General features: G+C 42.9%; 1 protein-coding gene across 1 annotated transcript in view; it reads left to right on the top strand.

The window, feature by feature from the left end:
- The first annotated feature begins 284 nt into the window (after nucleotides 1-284).
- Nucleotides 285-20,838, top strand: part of ARHGEF38 (Rho guanine nucleotide exchange factor 38) — a 52,246-nt gene continuing 31,692 nt past the window's right edge. The window contains exons 1-3 of the mRNA XM_032794251.2: nucleotides 285-490; nucleotides 12,531-12,721; nucleotides 15,698-15,821. Of these exons, the coding sequence (XP_032650142.1) occupies nucleotides 289-490; nucleotides 12,531-12,721; nucleotides 15,698-15,821 (517 nt within the window). The 5' untranslated portion in view covers nucleotides 285-288. The remainder of the gene's footprint in view (nucleotides 491-12,530; nucleotides 12,722-15,697; nucleotides 15,822-20,838) is intronic.

Raw genomic sequence — 20,838 nt, 5'->3', positions numbered from 1 at the left:
AGCCCTTCCGTTTGCCCGAGCCGGGGCTGCTGGCCTCTCAGGTAACAGGTGGCAGGTTCCCCAGTCAGGCTCCAAGGGCAGCAGAGGATGACTTCATAGGGGTGGGGCCCTGCGAGGCTGTAGTCGAGGTGGCAGGCAACCTGAGCCAGGGAACAAGTGAACTTGTGAAGTCAAAGACAGGTGAGCTGAGCTGATAGGCAGCTTTTGCACTCACCTGGGAAACAAACACTAAACCCAGCTCCCTAAGAATCGACATTCTCCCAAGGAAGAGTGTTGTCACTGCTGAAAATGGAAACCAAAGAAGCCCCTGGGAAAGAAGGCATGGGAGCCAAGAGGAAGAATTTGACCTTCTTGAAGCACAGACTGTACATGTTGGAGAGAAGGAAGACAGACACTGTTGTTGAGAACAGTGTTTCTGTGGACCAGGGTAACTCTGGCACTTTGAGGAGGAGCCAATCCGACAGGACAGAATACAGCCAGAAGTTACAAGGTAACAGAAAAAAATCTACTTATTTATTATTTGTATTGCAGCCCTATCACAAACCAGGACCCCATTGTGCCAGGCACCCTATAAACAGGGAACAAGCCAGTAGTCCCTATCTCAAAAAGCTTAAAATCTAAGTGACCATTCCCCCCCACACACAACGGTAACCATTCTTGGCTGGTTTTATATTTATACATAATGCCACTTGCACACAACTCCAAATGGGATTCATATGATGCCCAGCTTTTTAACGCTTATGTACAAAATATACATGGAACTGAAATCCTACTCTACATGTTAGCCATATTATCTACCAGTTCTTCGGTATTTTGAAAATATATCTCTGCATGAGCTGATAGTATTCTGTGGAATGGAATATACACTGTCAAACTAATAGAAGTGGGAAGGGATATTTTTGTTTAAGTTAAAGCTTGATTAAATTTAAAAGAAAATTTTGCCTGTTTATCTCTTATCTAGATTGAATATGTCTGAATTTCAAGTACACTCAATTACATGCTTTTAATAGTTATATGAACTATGTCATCAGAATACCTTTTATGGCAATAATCTTGTATCAGGGGAATAAAACAATAATGTGTTTTAATAAAATATGTATGGTTTTGGTGCATTTAATAAAAGAACAGCATTCCCTCAAATGGAAAATATAATGTACATAGCTACTGAGCTGTTGAAATGCAGTTAACAGGTCTGGTGATGATATTCCCTTTCAGTGACTAAAATGCTACCTATTCAGATGTAGTAAGAAGTATGAAGGTTAATTTTTTCTCTCTGCAATACTGACTTTAAGGAGAAATTCACTATTAGCTAATTTGCTGGTGCTTAGTGAAAAACAAATCATACTTTGGAATTTGAGTTACTTACAGTTTAATATTTTGAGAAAACAGTAATACTAAGATAATTATATCAGTAAAGTGGGAAAAATCTTACTCCATTGTTCTGCCAAAAGAGAAAAGAACCTTAACTATTAGCATATACCAGAATACATGACAGGTGATCTTTACTGAAGGTGCTGCTCCTTCCTCCCACACACACTGGGCTTGAGTCTCTTCTCACTTATATTACAGTAAATCCGGAGTGAGGAAGTCACAGAAATCTATGGAGTTACAGCAGTGGAAAACTAACTTAAAGTGAGAGAAGATTAGGGCTACTGGGTTTCAGAGCTATAGTCTTCTTCTATTGAATTCAACCAGGAGTCCTTGTGGCACCTAGAGATTAAACAAATTTATTTGGGCATAAGCTTTCGTGGGCTATAACCCACTTCATCAGCCCATGAAAGCTTATGCCCAAATACATTTGTTAGTCTCTAAGGCGTGGTCTACACTGGTGGTGGGGTGGGGTTGATGTAAAATACACAACTTCAGCTATGGGAATACCATAGCTGAAGTCGACATATCTTATTTTGACTTACCTCCCATCCTCACAGCACGGGATCAACGGCTGTGACTCCCGCATTGACTCTGCTACCGCTGCTCGCTTTGGTGGAGTTCTGGAGTCAACGGGAGCGCGTTCGGGGATCGATATATCGCGTCTCACGGTTGCTACCCGCCGATCCGGCGGGTAGTCTGGACGTACCCTTAAGTGCCACAAGGACTCCTGGTTGTTTTTGCTGATACAGACTAACACGGCTACCCCTCTGAAACCTTCTAGTGAATTGTCATTCTTGATAGCAAAATGAACTGTAACCAATTTGGAAAGAGCAATGCAAATTTATACTTAGCGGATCTTTAGCAGAGATAATTCAGGGTTTATTTGTGGGGAAGGAAATCTGCAGGGCTGGTCAAACTTGCTAATAAAAATAAGATTTACAGAAGCACTGATCTGACAGTTAACTGTCTTATCAAACATTCTCTGAACTAGTAGGTTTTGGGGGGGGAGGGGGCAGGGTTTAAGAAATTTTAGTTTAAGTGAAAAATACTAGCTTGATAGATCTGGCCACATACTCTGCACAGACAGAGAAAGGGAGACAACCCTGTCCTTCTACAATGTGCCTCAATCCTGTTGAGAAGGCCTCACACACGAAAAGTCTTGTCTACAATGGTATTTAAGTTAAGCCTGTTTATATTAGGAAAATTTATGAGAGTTTTAACTGTGCAACACCAGTTGAAACCCCTAATGTAGGTACACTGTCCTGGTGCAAAACAGGGCTCTCTAAAAAAACCACCTCCATGAGGGGCATAGCTACCAGCACTGGAAACATGTGCACCGTCTATACTAGCACGTTACAGCACTGAAACTTGCAGCACTCAGGGGGGTGTTTTTTCACCTCTCCGAGCGAGAAAGTTGCAGTGCTGTAAAATACCAGTGTAGGCAAGCCCTTAGACTGACCTAGCTATGTCACGATATAACCCTGTAGCGTAGACACAAGCTATGTTGATGGAAGGAGTTTTTCCATTGCTGAACGAAAACCATCTCTGAGTGATGGTAACTACCTCAATAGAAGCAGCACATTCACTGGGGCTTGGCTACACTTAAAAGTTATACAATCCTATGTCCTGAGTTTCATAGTCAGGTTGACCTACCCCCAGCACAGACATGGCTAGATTGACCCAAGAATTCTCTCCATTTCTTGAAGAGGTGGATTAACTACAATTGATGTAGAAACTCCTTCTGTCAATGTAGGAAGCGTCTACACCAGGGGTCAGCAACCTTTCAGAAGTAGTGTGCCGAGTCTTCATTTATTCACTCTGATTTAAGGTGTCACAGGCCAGTAATATATTTTAACATTTTTAGAAGGTCTCTTTCTATAAGTCTATAATATATAATCAAACTATTGTTGTATTTTAAGTAAATACGGTTTTTAAAATGTTTAAGAAGCTTCATTTAAAATTAAATTAAAATGCACAGCCCCCCCGGACCGGTGGCCAGGACCCGGGCAGTGTGAGTGCCACTGAAATCAGCTTGTGTGCCACCTTTGCCACGTGTGCCATAGGTTGCCTACCCCTGGTCTACACTAAGGTGCTACAGCAGCTGCGTCCTTGCTGTGCTTCTGTATCATAGATGTAGTCTAGATGATGAGAGCAGCTATAATCCATGCTATAATTGTGTTGTTGTCATCCCAGCCCTTTCACAGGCACTAGAATTTACTTTTAAAAGGTTATTAGGCACACAGAAAAATGGGTGCAATTTGTATGAGTAGAATTACAGACATGAAAAATCCACAATTCTTAGGGATCTAGGGCCTCCCCATGGATTTTCATTAGATTTTCCCATTTTCTACAGAATCTAAACTTTCATCTAAAAAGAGTTACTAGGTCTCTGGTTGCAAAGATAACCAGGGACATTCAGTTTTCTTTGTGAATCGAGATATTGAAACAACAGGATCACAAGAGGTGTGAACTTGCCATTGTAAAGGCTTTTCACTTTAAAATGTAATCACTTAATTAGCAACACAGCTATGGAAATTTTAACTAATGATTATACCAGAAACATCCAGTTAATGCACTTATCTAGTGTGAGTGATCATTCAACATCTTGATGTTTCATTTGTTTAAAAAATTCCTCTTGAGAAAGGCTGCACATTTTGCACTTCAATAGCATCATTTCATTCTTAAATTTCACAATGCATTACAAAGGTCAGTCAAGTCTCTCAGTATCTTCTGTAAGGTAGCTAGGTGTTATTAGCCCCATTTTACATATGGGTAAACATAGGCACCTACTGATTGATGTCACAAAGCACCTCAATCAGTGGCAGAACCAAAATGAAAAAGAAGTTGGTTGGAATTCAGGAGATCTGTGTTTGTTTCCTGGATCTGCCACAGACTCCTTGGCTAAGTCATTTCTCTATACCATAGTTCTCCTCCTGGTAAAATGGGGGTAATACGTTACTACTGCACATAGATGTCATGAAGATAATTCATTAATGCTTGTGATTTATTTAGAAACATTGATGGGGATCTTATATGTGCTTAGATGTGTCTTAGGACTTCTGACTCCCAGTCCCCTGAAAATAATGTCATTTACTTTTGACTGAATAATTGAGGAAATTAATACTGTCCTTAAAAATCATGTAAAAAGTAATGGTTAGTTTGTCAAGTTTTAAAACAAATTGTTGGTCTCCCTACTAGTAAGATTTGGTCTTTCCTATAAAACTTCGACCAACAGCAATGGAAGTCATTGTTATCTGGGCTTGGACTACTCTAAGGCCTCCATCCTGCACACACTTTTGTACTTGAGTAACTCATGTTCAGTGAGTGTAGTTACTCACATGCATAAGTGTCTGCAGGATCAGGGTGTAAGCGAAGCCAGGTCTACACTTAGAAATTAGATTGACCTAGCTATGCTGCTCAGGGCTGTGAAAAAATTTTCACCCTGTACGACACAGTTAGGTTGACCTAACTCCCTGTACAGATGCAGCTAGATCAACAGAAAAATTCTTCCATTGATCTAGATACCTTCTTTAAGAAAGATGGATTACCTCCATCAGCTACAGTGCTATAGCCGTGCTGCAGTAGTGTGAACGTAGGAGGAACACACAAAATATTTGAAGAGATTACTTATGTTACGTTTGTTTCTTTTAGAACCTAGCTAGATAAGAGCTTGGCATATTATTGTCTGAGAGATTATGGAAAAAATGGGTTTCCAGAAAGTATCTGATTTAGGGATTTGCAGTATTTCACTTTAAGGTAATAAATATTTTCGAAAAATCTTCATATTGGAAGTCTATCTATTAATAACCTTGCTTTTGACTTGTCACTTTAGTGGTGTACTGATCAGCTGTACTGTCAAATTGTTTGCAGTATCTTGGAGGGTAGCAGCACTACCCTTTGAAGTTCTAAGAAGTTAGAGAACAGCCCCTCCCCCAGCCTTTTTCTGAACAGCATGCCTTTTCTTCCTGTACAGCTTCTCCAACCCCCTGCTTCTGCATCTCCTCATTGAAAGCCCACATATTTCTCCCCCAATTTCCTTATATGCTTTGGACTATATTTAGACTTTAAATATACATAGAGCTAATTTTTTCTTGCACTGCAAAATTTGTTGCTCTTTGGAGCAGCTTAATGTCCAATTAGGAGTAAAAGTTAGCATATCTTACACTGGTGCAGAAGATACACCTATATAAATATACCCGTTGTCATGAGATCATATAAAGCAACAAGTCCACTTGTCCTTCCATGCTCAAATTTCTATTCTGTAGGCGTATATCTGCTTTTACTTGCCCCAGGGTAAATCTGGAGAACTCTGCTGAAGTCATTGCAGTTTCACTGATGTAACCTCTTTGGGGAACCATTTTTGTGTTCTGTGTTTGTACAGCACCTAGCAGAAAGGGGTCCATGACTGAGGCTCCAAAGGGCTACTGAAATAGTCTTCACTCCCTTAGAGTGTCTAAGACCCAATGTTTTTAAAGTGTGTGAATTCCATCTCCCATACACACGGTTAGACCCACAAATAAACATTTTATTAATCAAAATTGTTAGATCTTGGGTCAGAGACACCTGACAATCCTTGCAGACGATCCATGCCAAAGCTTGACATGTGCATATCACTGGATGTAACCCTTCCTCAGGTCTTCTGTTACCAACATTAACCAAGTAGCATAAGACTGATATAAATACACCACCCCATGACATATTGGAAAGGTTTATTTGCAGGTAATAGCGCTAACAGTCAAGGCATTCTTCTGTCACACAGCAATAAGCTTTCTCTTCCAGCACATTCCTATGGGGATCTCTCTAGTCTCCTGTCAGCACACACAAAATTAACAGTCTAATCTCAAGGAACTGAAGAAAGGAATTTCATAGAATATGTGGATTTTTTCTATACCTGATGCAAAACAAATAATGACAGAGTTTGTAATTAGGTAATTCAACCATCTTTGGTCTTGATGTTCTGAGAAATCTCATTGCCCTGGCAACTCATGCAATATACTATAATATTCCTCTTCTTGTATTCTAAATACTGTATTTTTTTCTTCATCTTACACACTGGTTACTTTCATAGCTTCTTCAGGCTGGGTGAAATGCCCCTGACTGCAGAGTGTCAGCATAAGGCTTATGCACCACTAAAGTGCCACTTGAGCCCTCAGAAATAGGCCATGTACTGACCCTTTGCAGAGGGGGCAATGACCCTTTGCAGAGGGGGCAATTTCATCCTCTAGGACCTCTAGAATCCTACTCCCAGGGCTGCTCACTCTGTGAAGAAGAAGGACTGGAGGATGGTGGATCTTCTGGCTCTGGCTTCTCCCAAAAATAGGCCCCAACACCTCCTGCAAGTTGCTGTACACATGGGAGGCAAGTTTGTAGAAATTTTGGTGGTGCCCAGAACCCGCACCCCAAACTCTGCCCCCCCAACTCCGCCACCTCAAACTCCGCCTCCACCTGCCTAAGGCTCTAGGCGGGGTTTCGGGGGGAGGTCTGGGGTGCAGGTCCTGGGCTGGGGATTAGGGTTCAGGAGGGGTGCAGGCTTTGGGAAGGAGTTTGGGTGCTGGGTGCAGGCTCCAGGCTGGGGCACAGGGTGGGTGTGCAGGAGGGAGTGAGGGCTGGAGGCTTTGGGATGGAGTTTGGGTGCAGGCTCTGGGCTGGTGGTGGGGGTGTAGGAAGGGGTGAGGGGTGCAGGCTCTGGGAGGGAGTTTGGATGCTGGGTGCAGGCTCTGGGCTACGGCAGAGGGTGGGTGTGCAGGAGGGGGTGAGGGGTGCAGGCTTTGGGACGGAGTTTGGGTACAGGCTCTGCTGGGGGTGGGAGTGTAGGAAGGGGGAAGTGGTGCACGCTGGGGCAGAGGATCAGGTTGCAGGGGAATAAGGGTTGGGGCTGAGGATGAGGGGCTCATGATGTGGGGGGGCTCAGAGCTGGGGCAGAGGCTCAGGGTGCGGGGGGATGATAGCTCTGGCTGGGGCAGAGGATTAGGGTGCAGGGCGATGAGGGCTCTGGCTGTGAATGAGGATTAGGATGCAGGGGGATGAGGGCTCTGGCTATGAATGAGGATTAGGGTGCAGGGGGTTGAGGGCTCTGGCTGGGAATGAGGATTAGGGTGCAGGGGGATGAGGGCTCTGGCTGGGGCAAAGGATCAGAATGCAGGGGGATGAGGGTTGGGGCTGAGGATGAGGGTTTGGGGCGTTGGAGAGGCTCAGGGCTAGGGCAGAAGAGCAGGGTGAGGGCAGCCTGCCTTGCCATTAGCAGATAGCAGGCGCTAGGACCCTGGGGCAGCAGACAGCCGTTCTGCCGGAGCTGATCTGCGAGCAGGCAAGGACGCAGCGGAGGGGGGACGCAGGGAGAGGGATGGAAGGCGGAGGCCAGGACCTGCTCCAGGCAGGGACGCGGCGGGGCGGGGCAGGGGGGAGACCCATGGGGGCCGGGGCCGGGGCCCAGGTCCGATCCAGGCAGTGCCGGGGGGAGAGACCCAGCTCCAAATATTGCTGGAGCAGGGCACCTGGCCCTGAATATTCCTGGAGCCCGGGCACCTCGAGCCCATATAACTCGCCGCCTATGGCTGTACAGTGAGGGAGCTATTGCAAATGAGGGATCTATTGTGTATTGCACACAAGGTATACAGCTCCACAAATCCTACGCAGACTCGCCTATTGCCAGAATCAGAGGGGTAGCCGTGTTAGTCTGGATCTGTAAAAGCAGCAAAGAGTCCTGTGGCACCTTAGACGTTCTATTGCCAGAAGACCCTCTGTACTTGTGGAGGTAAGTGCAGGGATTTGCACATCTTTGAGGGATGTTTTTAGACTGCATATTCACAAACGGAACAAGTAAAACACAGGTAGCTCCTTTGACAATGTCATTACTTGGAGAATGTTATGCTCATATAACCTGACATCTAAGGTCAAAGGGACTGTATTGTACAACAATGGCACTGAGCCTAAGCAATATTTCTTCTTTCTGCTCCCCCAGCTCTCACCAGACTTGTACCACTGTTGATGCAGGTGCCAGATGGAAAATAAAGTCTGCCTATATTTGAAATATATGTTTGCTATAGCTGCATTCCTCAAGCTTTCCCCTTTTTCCCTTCTGACCATAGAATGCTATTAATATTCTCAAAGGGCTTAAAAGCAATCAGCTGAACATAAAACCACAAGTTCTGCTATAATCATTGATTCAGTAGCTCCCTTTTGTATTGTATAGAAACAGGCACATCCAAAGTGAAATAGTAAATATATTTAGCAAAAATGTAAAGTTATATTACAAAAATACAAAGAAATATATTACAAAAAATACAAAGAAAACAAGATTTACTGAAATTTTTTCTAGCTATTTCTTTGTGTTGAGGTTGACTGTAGTTATTTCCTAGTACCTATATTATGTACTATATTAAGACTAATAAGTGAGTACTGACAATACAAGGATTGAATTTGATCAAGCAATTTGAATGACAAACCAAAAGAATAACTCAAGGGTTACATCTTGAAGCCCAAAATGGGATGCAATAGTTTTATTTTGTTCATTTAAAAAAACAAGTTATAGCGTAAGATTAGAATGTTTCTCTCCAATAAGTCTGTTTACATTTACATTTCTAACAATGTCCTATTAGTCCTGATAGCCAGCCAGACAGGAGCGGTGCCAGGGTTTTTAGCGCCCTAGGTGGGGGTCCTTCCGCGCTCCTGGTCTTCGGGGCACTTTGGCGGCGAGTCCCGGAGCGAGTGAAGGACCCGCTGCAGAATTGCCGCCGAAGACCCGGAGCGCGGAAGGACCCCCTCGCTCCCAAATTGCTGCTGAGGGTGGCAAAATGGCGCCCCCCAAATCCTAGCGCCTGCGGTCGCCTAAATGGAAGCGCCGGCCCTGCAGACAGAGTGATACTAGTGAGATTTTTCCATGTTGTCTGGTGTTTTATTCACAAGACAGATAAATTATTTTCACATGTCACCTCAATGGAAATGTTAATTTTTGTGCAGAAATCATGACACATAGAACTTAAACGGATTCAATTCTGCAGTATTTTCAGTGGTTCACTCTGAAGTTTTAAATATAGTTACAAATCAAGATTTCTATAAAAAAATAAATGCACTATTGCATAGAGGAAGCAAACGGAAAGCTCTGGCCTTATGTTTTTAGCTGGGATATCAGAAGTAATTGGAAGGAGGCCACGAAAAGGTACAAATGACCCCTTTACCGGTGTGGGCCAATTGCTGGATATAGCAACAGCCTGTTCATTTATTCCACTTTGCAGCATCCATGATGAATGGGTATTATAGGTGGATGCAGCTCCACTGAAATCAGCACCTGCTCACATCAGGGCTGAATTTGGCCTAAAAATCTTGATCAATTGGGCCTGGAGAGGAGAAACCTCCTTTGCCTGGTTTCCCGTTTTGATGGCAACGTTTCAACCTAAAGAAGAAAACATTCACCCCTCCTGATCACCCCTCTTCTATTTGCACATCAAGGCTGAGAAGCTCAATGGTGGAAATAATGATTGCCCAAGAGGGGAAAAAAACTCTAAGCAGAAAAGTGCCTAACTGAATAGAGCTACAAATTTATTCAGCCTCATCCTTTGTCTTTGCCTCAATTTTGATATTTTCAAAGAAATGCTCTGATTTAAAACAAAAAACGTGGCCACACAGGCTTACTAGTAAGTGTGTCATATAACAAGGGCAAGACTAGCAACACAACTGCCCTTTCTGAATATCCAGGGTCAGCACTCAGTATAATTATAGAAGATGATGATGACATGTCGGATCAATAACTATTTATGACCCATGATGATGAACAACTCAGAATATTCCATCTTGCAGGCTTGTTGGTTCTCTGATAAACATTATCCCAAGTATCAGAGACCTAGTCCTTCATTGTCTTATGCAGGCATTGCTGGATGTTTATGACTCTTCTCCTGCTAAGCAGTTCATTCATAAACTGCAGAATTTGTTCAATATTGGTTATCACCTTGCAAAAATAAAAGATACATCTTGTTACTGGCTCATTAGACAATAGGGTGTACACAAGATGTTGACACAAATAGCATAAGAGTGTGCGTCTCAATAGACAGTTCCAATGCATTGCCACTCAGCTGTAAGTCTCTCTGCTGTCAAACTGTTATATGAGTATTGCACTGATACTCAGTAATGGTATGTCCATTTTTTGCTGGTTCTATACACCATCTTGTGGCTAGCAGTATCTTAAACACCCTCCAAAGTCTCTCTTCCTATTAAGTGTCTTTTCCTGTGAAAAAGAGGTAGATCTGTGCCTATAGATACAATACACAACTTGTCTACACAGCTCACACAGTATATCTGCTGGATTGGCAAACCAAATGCCTTATGAACCTGTGAAAGGAAGGAACTTCATTACAGACAGTTTCTCTTTCTTCTCTACCTGTAACACATATATATGACTCATCAATATCAAAGGAACATTTCCAAATGTCTGGGATAAAAATAGGTATTTTAAGTTTATTATAAGGAAAAATAGTCATGAGTGGCCACATCCCCATATCTCCTGCTCTTTGGATCCTTCGTTACTGGATATCACAGCTGACCTCATTCTCCTAGAATTTCTCAGCAATGTCAAAGGAACCTATTCAGATAGAATTACAGATTTCATCATCATCATGAACAGATGAATTCATAGCACAACTTCCTGTATCCCTGAGCCAGAATATTCTCACATTAATCTTTTTTAATAGGGCTAAGGTTATTTCAGTGAGGCTCAGTTAAACGCAATCTTCATCTTACATAAGAAGTGACATTTTTCCTGCCCCAAAGAGTTAATCTAGGGCTAAAATGTTATTTCGAAAGGAGTCAAATGCACAAATGCTAATCATTTTAAATGGGAGATATGTATCTAAATCTTTCAGCTCTTTCAAAAGTCTCAGCCTAAATTTAAAATAGTAACCTGCCCCAAATGACCACAGCCTTATCCCATAACTGCCAGTTGCTGGGTTTCTTCCACCAAAGCAACTGCTACTGGGCACTCAGAGACAAGTTAATTGGACTAAATGGACCGCTGGCCTGATCCTGATAGCAATTCCTATGTAGCTACTCTGCTGAATATACTTCTCCCCTCATTGCCCATGTGGCTGGGGGAGTCTTCACTGGACACTAGCATTGTTTCTGACCTCATATTCTCCCCCTGCACTAACACAAAGCAAACCCTGGAAGGAGCTATGCTGCTCAGTCCACAGGATTCCCACAGTATCGGAGGGGTAGTCGTGTTAGTTTGTATCCACAAAAACAATGAGGAGTCCAGTGACACCATAAATACTAACAGATTTATTTGGGCATAAGCTTTCGTGAGTAAACCCTGCTACTTCTTCAGATGCATGGAGTGAAAATGACAGATACAGGCATAAATATATATATAAGATAACTCTCTTCTCTTCATGTGCCAGTATATATATTTATGCCTGTATCTGTCATTTTCACTCCATACATCTGAAGTGGAGGTTTTTACCCACGAAAGCTTATGCCCAAATAAATCTATTAGTCATTAAGGTGCCACGGGAGTCCCACAGTCAGGGCTGGCTTTAGGAAGTGTGGGGCCCAATTTGAACAGTTTCGACAGGGCCCCGGCAGGAATGACCAAAAAAATAAAAAACACGTGGGGCTTGCACTCACCGGGCGATGCTCCGAGTCTTCAGCAGTACTTTGGTGGTGGTTCCTTCACTCACTCTAGGTCTTCAGAGGCACTGAAGGACCCGCCACCGAAGTGCTGCTGAAGACCCAGATCAAGCGAAGGACCCACCGCTGAAGTGCCGCCGAAGACCCAGAACACCGCCAGGTGAGTAAAAATTAAAAAGGCGCCTCTAGCCAGGGAAGGGATTTTCACTGGGCGCAGGGCCCCCTTATGTGGGGCCCAATTCAGGGGAATTGCTGGAATTGGCCTAAAGCTGGCCCTGCCCACAGTGAAGCTCCCCATTCCAGGACAATGAAACGACATGAGTCTGCTGCTTGTTTGGCTTTCCTTGCTTCAGCCAATGGGACAGGGTTTATCCTTGTCTGAGATACACCAAGCATCTGAAACCACTCTGAAACCAAGCATCTTCGATGACTCTGAATAGACTAAACATGTATCAGTGACTCAAACCAGATTAGGCATGACAGTGGGAATGCAGGTTCTTACATTACAGTTCTCACAAGTTTTATGTGCTAAATTTTAACAGAAAAGATGGCCCCACAAGCTGGGTCCTTGTCACCCGTCACTTCACTGCAGGAGAATGAAGAGCAGCTGACCAGGCGAATGATGGCCAAGAGGGTAAAAATCATTGCAGAACTGGTGCAGACAGAGAAAGACTACCTCAATGACCTGGAGCTGTGCATCAGGGAAGTGGTTCAGCCCTTGAGAAACAAGCAGGTAAGAAAGTGTTGGGTTTATTTGTTTTGTTTTTCGGAGGAAAGGCTGATTTGACAGAGATCTGAATTTATCACTGCTCTGTCTGCAATCAACAACAAACACAAATGTCTGCCAAGGGATATGCAGGAATGGCATGGTGCCGGGTACAATTCTAGGCATAACTTTCTGGAGGGGATGGGGCTTGCTGCAGGGAGGGCAAGCAGGAATACTTTAAATGCTCAAGGCTTTCAGGGTGAAGTTCATTTCACCTGCATAAAGCTGGAATAAATGGGACAGAAACAGGACTGCAGCTCAGACCTTCTCACCCTGAACCCCATGGCCATTATTCCAGGCTATGAACTAGAATAGCAGTCGCAGCTCCTCCATGTTGTTTGGGCAACCTGCTGTGTAATCACAGATTACACATCTCGTCCCCTTCCCTGGCTTTCTTCCATCACCATGGAAGCTCCATTATACCAACTTCCCCAGTAAGGGGCTTGAATGTTATGGCCCTTCAGACTGTGGTGAATTTCATCCTTGAAGACTGCTTTTATTCAAACAAACTCATCCTGGTTGCTTGAACAGCTGTGGTGAGAAAATGCTAGGCTAGGCAACCCAATAAGTACTGAGGTATTTGCATTTTAGATAGTGAAGCTACATGAAAGCAGGATGGATCTGATTACATCTTTCCTTCAGGTCTTGTAGTTCAGATTATACTCATTCTCCTCTTCCACAGAAACTTCAAACTTGCTTGGGTGCTATTCAGAGAGAGCACATTTTCCCCCAAAACCTTTGCAGTTTTGGGCAAACTGTGTGCTGGAGTACCAGCATTCCCTGCAGGCAGGAGTACTCATATGCTGGATGTGCAACAGGTTCTGGCAGACAAATTTAACTTGTCCTCCTACCTCAAAGCCTACCAGGCCAGGCAGCTGGTATATGCTACTAGTACAGCTCAGAATCCACACTGGGTCTTTAACCAATTATCTGAACTGTGTATATATGATTCCATATGAAACAGTTTGGCTGCTTAAGTTGGGCCAAACTATTTTTCAACTGCCTTGACTCCACCTCTCCTGGAATGCTACTTATTTTAGGCACAGCAAAGTACATTAGAGGGTTGTGATTTGTGAAACACTCTAACGTGTTGCTCTAGAACAGCCTGATGTAGACCCTGCTGGTGTGCTCTATAAGGTACTTAGTTCATTTTAACCTGTGCCAGTAGGGCCTGTAGCACACACAATAGAGGAGTGTGATCTGTAAAGTGCTCTCATGTGCTTTGCTGGCACCATGTAGACAAGCCCTTAGAGACCTGACACCTGCTGATGTTACTAGCTGCACTCATCAATTACAGTCTTGCCAATGTTGACGCAAGAGCTTTCGCCTCTGCAGCTCCTGCTATTTGGAACCACCTTATGTATCCATTTGCTGCTCCTCATACTGAAAACATGTTCTCCATTGTCTGCTACTTTTAGCGCTTAGGCACATATACCAATTTGGGCCTTTGTCATTATGTGCCCATGTATTTCTGAGTACCACAAACGTATTGCATTAAGTAAGATATCAGAGATCCACTGTTAAAAGACAAAAGCTTATAAAAATAAGATCACAACCCTACATTTTTAATTTAACATAATCTGCATTTTTTAAAGAAGGCTCTAAGAATGTCATATGCTTTTAAGACTATTTTTTAGATGAATAACCACATTTGAAAGCTTGTTTTTTTATTTATTTGAGGGCAGACTGCTTCAACAGGGAAAAAGTAGTGTCTAGAAAATTAAGCTATAGATGAATCTTTCACATTTCCTAATGGAGCAAAAATGTTGTTAATCTCTATAATCAGAAATTAACTACACAGGCAATTAAAACATGATGTTGATTCTATTACTGTAACATGCAATTTGATTCTCCTGAACTCCTTCTGTAAGCTGCTGTGTAAACACACTGTTCTATTACTAATGGATAGGCATGGTCAGAAGGACCAGCATATCTGCCAAAATCAACACTGCCTTTAGGTTTCTGCCTTTCCACTTACTAGGTAACTAATTGTTCCATAACCTTAATCACTGTCCCTCTGTCCATGGAAGCAAGTTGCCAGTATAAAAAGTATATTTTCTAATTTTTTTTTTTTTGCCTATTTCAAATAAGCAGTGAGATAATTTTGCCCTATGTATTAAGATTTCCTGTTAGTGTAAGTTCGTTCAGCTTCACTGAAGTCAATGAAGTTGTGCCAGTTTGCATCAGCAGAGGGTCTGGCCCACAGATTATATTAATGACTAACCACAAATCTACATATGCAGTGTTGTTGTAGCTGTGTTGGTCCCAGGATATTAGAGACAAGGTGTGTGAGGTAATTTTTTTATTGGACCAACTTCTGTTGGTGAGAGATAGAAGCTTTCAGGTTAAGAAGAGCTCTTGGGCCAGAAGTTGGTCAAATAAAAGGTATTACCACGCCCACCTCGTCTCTAATAACCATAAATCTGTTTATTCTAGCCATAATACACTGCCTGGATTTTACTCCTATCATCTCACATAAAATGGCCTCTTTTAGTCCAGAAAGGCTATTTGCCTGATATGTCGCACCTATGTAAACAAACAACCAGGGCTCAGTTTATGTAGTCTCTATGGGTAACATGATAAAAGGATCACTTTCAGTTTTACTGTCTTTTTTTCTCTATGATGAAATAAGTAAACATTTTAGCCAGCTACAGCTCTTCCTTTAGCTAGCTAATAATATTTACTTCTCTCCAAGACACACATATTCCCTTTAGGAATTGTTCAGAATAAGTTTAAATACACTTGATAAAGTGCCCCTTGTTAACTGCTTTAGCTCAGCTGTATTAATTAAAACACTGCACATGTGTCCTTGAAATTGCAGCAAGGATGTTTACATAGGCTTTTGCAAAAGTGGCATGTCCTGGAGTTTTGAAAAAACCTGCATTATTCAGTGTCCCTCCTTATGCTTCTATCAGTTGTTGCTCAATATTTGTGTTCCGTCAGATTGTTAGGTTTGACGTGGATGGCTTGTTTAGCAACATTGAATCAGTCCATCAAATATCAGCCAAACTGCTGTCATTGTTGGAAGAAGCCACAGCAGACGTGGACCCGCCCATGCAAGTAATTGGTATGTTTACTGTCTTTTTGAGTCCTACAAAATGGTATGAAGGGATAATATAAGAACATTTGTCCATCCCATACACCAACCTTTGTTCTGAGCTAGAGCCAGTCCTATTGGGAGCAGGCCCTTACTAAATCCCCATAATGATACATAAAAATAAAAAATGTACAGCCTGTCTAGTGATGTATTGCATTCATGAGATGTAGCCCTTACTCCATCCTTACTTGATTTCAGTAGGGGAGTAAAAAATGTAAAAGGGAGTCCTGACTATGATGCCACAGGTACTAACCACAGGGTCACCCCACCCCTCACCTCACCTTTGGAATGTTCTACTTAGATAATTAGGCAAAAACTTTCATACAGTACTGTGATATTAAAGAATTAAACAAATGATTAGAAAAATAAAAATATCAAAACATCATTGTACTGATGTTTACTCGTAATATATTATTCTGCCAAGAATTATTCACATTTGGGCATGGTGAATAGACAAGTGGTTCTCAAACTTTTTTTTTGTGGACCACTTGAAAATTGCTGAGGGTCTCGGTGGACCACTTAATGATCTTTCCAAATGTTATTTGTACCATTAGCTAACTATTGTAAAGCGCTTTGGATAAAAGCACTATATAAAAAAAACTTAATAATTAATGTTTTTTTCTTCTACAAATAAAAGCACAAAACTCATTTTAATATCAGTAGTCTTATCTTTCTGATGCGGTGGTTGCGCCCTCTCTTCCCCACCACGGCAGCCCCCAAGCTGAGGCTAGGAAGGAGGACCATCTCTCCCCAGCAGCCACAGCCCTGGAGCTGAGGAAAGTCGCCTCTTTCTCTGGCCGCCATAGCCCTGCATGCCCCAAATTCCCCTCACTCCCTCTTCTCACCCCACTGCCTCCCCACCTACTTCCTATTTCCCCCACCTCATCCCACTTCCCCTTCCCACCTATCCCCTATTCCCCCAAAGGCCATCACCTCATCTTACATGTGCGCCACCTACATCACCTGCACGGCTCCACTAATTAGGTGGGTGGCCCTTCATTCTCTTGTATTCGGCTGCCCAGGCACACACCTTAGAAGGGACTGTCCATGGAGTGCCAGAATAGAGCTTGCAGACCACTGGTGGTTCATAGACCACAGTTTGAGAACCTCTGGAATAGAGTTCCAAACAGGGTGTGGCTCATGGTCAACAAGGAAAGGTAAAGCAGAACACAAGCTGTACATTTATGCCTGTAGTTTGCAGTTGTTTTAATCAGATGGACTGATTACATGCATCATGACAATCACCCATTCAAGAGTTCTTGTGTGGTTTTAAGGATGTGATAAATCCACTCTTTAGGTTATTAGACACTACAGGCCAATTATGGAAATGCAAGCCTCTGGAACCCTGGAGTATAGGACGCACCTACTGTGCTCCCATAGTGGGAGAAAAAGGTGTTTTGCCTCCATAAGCAGGACCGGCTCCAGATTTTTTGCCGCTCCAAGGAGCGAAGAGAGAGAGAAGAAAAAAAAAGCTGCGATGATGGCACTTCGGCGGTTGCTCTACCGTGCCACTTCATGCTTCGGCAGCAATTCAGCAGCCAGTCCTTCCCTCTGAGAGGGACTGAGGGACCCGCTGCCAAAGACCTGGACGTGCCGCCCCTTTCCATTTGCTGCACCAAGCACCTGCTTCCTGCGCTGGTGCCTGGAGCCAGCCCTGTTCATAAGGCACAAAACCTCCAAGGGCACTAAGATAAGTGTGCTCAGCTGTGGCACTTCTAAAAGTGTAGAGGCAGCACTCACATCAGTGAAAACCTGTTAGTGCTTACTGGTGCATAGGAAGGACAATTCCACCCCCTCATGGCCAATAAGTGCTTCCTAAATCACTATAGCAGACTCCTACTGCTCACATTCCTAAGCACTACCAACCACATTATGGCTGTCTCCTGCATAGGTGCACTGCAAGGGACAGAGGGTTTCCTTGTGCTGTCTTCCCCTCACAGCCAGCCATTATTTACCTCTAAATATCTACGCAACAGTTTTATTGGATATGAAATTCAGTTTTAGATCATAAAAATTCTATAAAAATTTTATATACTTGAAGAGAGATTTCACTTATAAGTCCCATTTATTTTCTACATTACTTACTCACAGATCTGCGAGGGTTTATCATGAGGTTTACTCAGCATTGGACCCCTCTTTGTGGCAACATTTGAGGATTAGCACTAATGAGGTCCGATGCCTCTTGCCAAGAGTTGTTCACACCACATTCCTCCTCCCTCTCCAGGACTCATGGAGCTCCTTCTTCATGACTCAGCCCTCCAGCCAAGTCGCTGTCTAGTCTGCCCCTTCCAGGGTCTCAAAGGCCCACTATATCAGCTGTCCATATGCTGTTTCACACTGTCTTCCACTCCAAGGCTGGGTCCTATGCCACTTCCTCAGTGGCCGGTAGCCACTCTATGTCTAGCAACTCCTGTTTGCGTGCTCCAAAACCCTGTTGCTATTTTCCTAGACTCTTTCCTACTTCCCTCTTTGACTACTTGCCAAACTCTGTAGCCTCAAACACACCTCCCTTCTCCCAGGGAGTGACTGCAGACTATTTCCTCTGCAGCACCCTTCTGCTTCTCATCCTGGTTGCTTTATATAAGTTCAACCTGCCCCTGCCCATCTGGGCTTCACAATCAATTAGTGCTTGTTTTTCAAGCCTAAATCTCCTTCCAGGTGCAGTTGACCAACCTATAAAATATAGGAGCTAGCGGAAGAGAAAACCTTGATTAGTATTAGAACACAGAAAAAGAAGTAACATTTATTATTCTATAGTTTCAGCTTCCAAAATCTGTTAGTGCTTTCCAAGAGTCAAGAGAATGAAACCTGAGCTGCAGATATGGGAAAGAATTCTTAACCAAACTATTTGACCATCTTTGTATTTTGTCAACAGCTACTTAACTTCAATGACTAATAAACATTTTGGGGACAATAAGTTTTTTTGTTAAATATGCAACACCGCTACCCAAGGTATACGATAATATATTATATAGGCTCTGAGACAGATAGAAGGTCCTCCAACAAAACCAGAGAAGATCAAACTTGGCATTCTTTGGGTTTTGGATTCAGACAGAGGAGATCTTTCTTCTTCTGTCTCAGAACTGCCCCCAGAAGGCAGCACCAGCCCTTTTTACATTGCCTGGTGGGCCTGGCTTGTCTAGCTGCCGGAAGACAAATTCTCACTGGTTCTGCTAACAGCTGACTCTGCATGGTCTCTCTAGGAAGCTCCTGGAGGTCCAAACTGACTGCTGTTTTCTCCCAAAAGGTACTTCTTTTGGGTACGGTGTGTCAAGGTGGGAGAGCCTCCAGCAGGGAGACATCAAACGCCTGGTACACCCCTTCATACCAAGTTTAATTCAAATACCTTTTGCAGACCCACTTTAATGAAAGCTATGCATGTAGCTTAGCAAATGTGCTCACCTCCCATACTCAGAACTCAACCAAGTCATTACGCACAAAGAGTAGTCAGAGGAGAGTTTGTGGTTTTTTGTTTGTTTGTTTTTTCCAAATTCGTCATAAGCCTGAGGCAACATGCTATAGAGAAACCCTATGTGCTTGCAAGAGAATTGAGAAAAAAGTATAATTTGCCACAGATTTTAACGAATATGTTGCTTGGCCAAAGTACTGATCTTAGTAAGTCTGTATCTTGTTTGCCAAGGCAAACAGCTAAATGTAATTTGATGAGACTGTGCTGTTTGATGGTATTTCAATAACTGTGCGTCATGGTGATTCACACACCTAATAAAAAATGTTGCATTCTATCAGGAAGTTGTTTCCGTCATAGCAAAGGGAGTCAGTGTTTCGAGTCCCTACCATGCCTGGGAGAAAAAACAAACAATTTCATGAATTTATTAGGTTATATTTAGCTATATATATGGAAGCAGTATGGACATAAGAGCTATTTATGAAACTATATGTGGGTCTGGTTCAGATGGATGGCTAAACCATTTTGTGTCAGTGACTAGAGTGGGCAGGCTAGAGCTGGGAAAAAGTGAGAGTGATTCCTTTTTGAGTGCTTAGTTTCTGAAAAAGGGTGGTCATATCATTATAGAGGGTCAATTTAGCCTTTGGCATCCCAAAGGGATAACATGTGAAGACAGCTTTATTTGTGGGGTTCTAATATTCACTGTGTGGGATGTAAAAACAAGCCCCTGAAAAAAGAATTCTCTTGAGGAAAGGGAACAAAAGAGGATCCCAAAAATGATTTCTGACTCTTTAACCCATTCTCCAGTGACTAGGGACTAAAAAAATATATTTAATGTAGACATTTTCCATTGTACAATCTTTCTCTTGAATCCAGCCAGTCAGTGTAACATTGGACTGCGCTGCTAATTCTCCAGTCTGACACCAGAAATGAGATAGGTCCTGTTATATTAGAGAAATTTGCACTAATGTTATAACATCAATGTAGTTAGTTACACTGGGGTAAATCCCTAACATAGGCACACTTACCCAAGTAAATTACACCAGCATAAGCTCTACCTTATATCAGTGCAGTGTGCTCACTAGGGGTTTGGCCTGGCAAAACTACATCAAAGTTGCATATTTCTCTAATGTAAAAAGGACCATAATGTAGTTGGTTTCCATTTTAACGTCCCCTGGTTCTTGTATTAAGAGAAAAGGCAAATAGAAGCACCTCACTTTACCTTCTCTAATGCTATTCCTTGTTTTGTGTACCTCCATCATATCCCCCCTTATTCATCTCCTCTAAACGAACCAGTCCTAGTCCTTGTCTACACTTAAAACACTGCAGCAGAGCAGCTACACCAGCCTACACCAACGGGAGGGCTTCTTCTGTCAGTGCAGGTATTCCATCTCCCTCAGGAAGAATTGTCCTATCAACCTAGCTTTGTCTACACTAGGGGTTAGGTCAGTATAACTGTGTCATTCAGGGGTTTAGTATTTATATTTACTGAATTTCCTAATGTAGACCAGGCCCCAGTCTTTTTAGGGCTTGTCTACACTTATCGGGGGAACGATCCTGCAGCAATCGATGCATTTGTAG

This window comes from Chelonoidis abingdonii, chromosome 5, assembly GCF_003597395.2.
Source record: "Chelonoidis abingdonii isolate Lonesome George chromosome 5, CheloAbing_2.0, whole genome shotgun sequence".
Taxonomy (NCBI): domain Eukaryota; kingdom Metazoa; phylum Chordata; order Testudines; family Testudinidae; genus Chelonoidis; species Chelonoidis abingdonii.
This window is presented reverse-complemented; position numbering and strand designations above follow the sequence as displayed.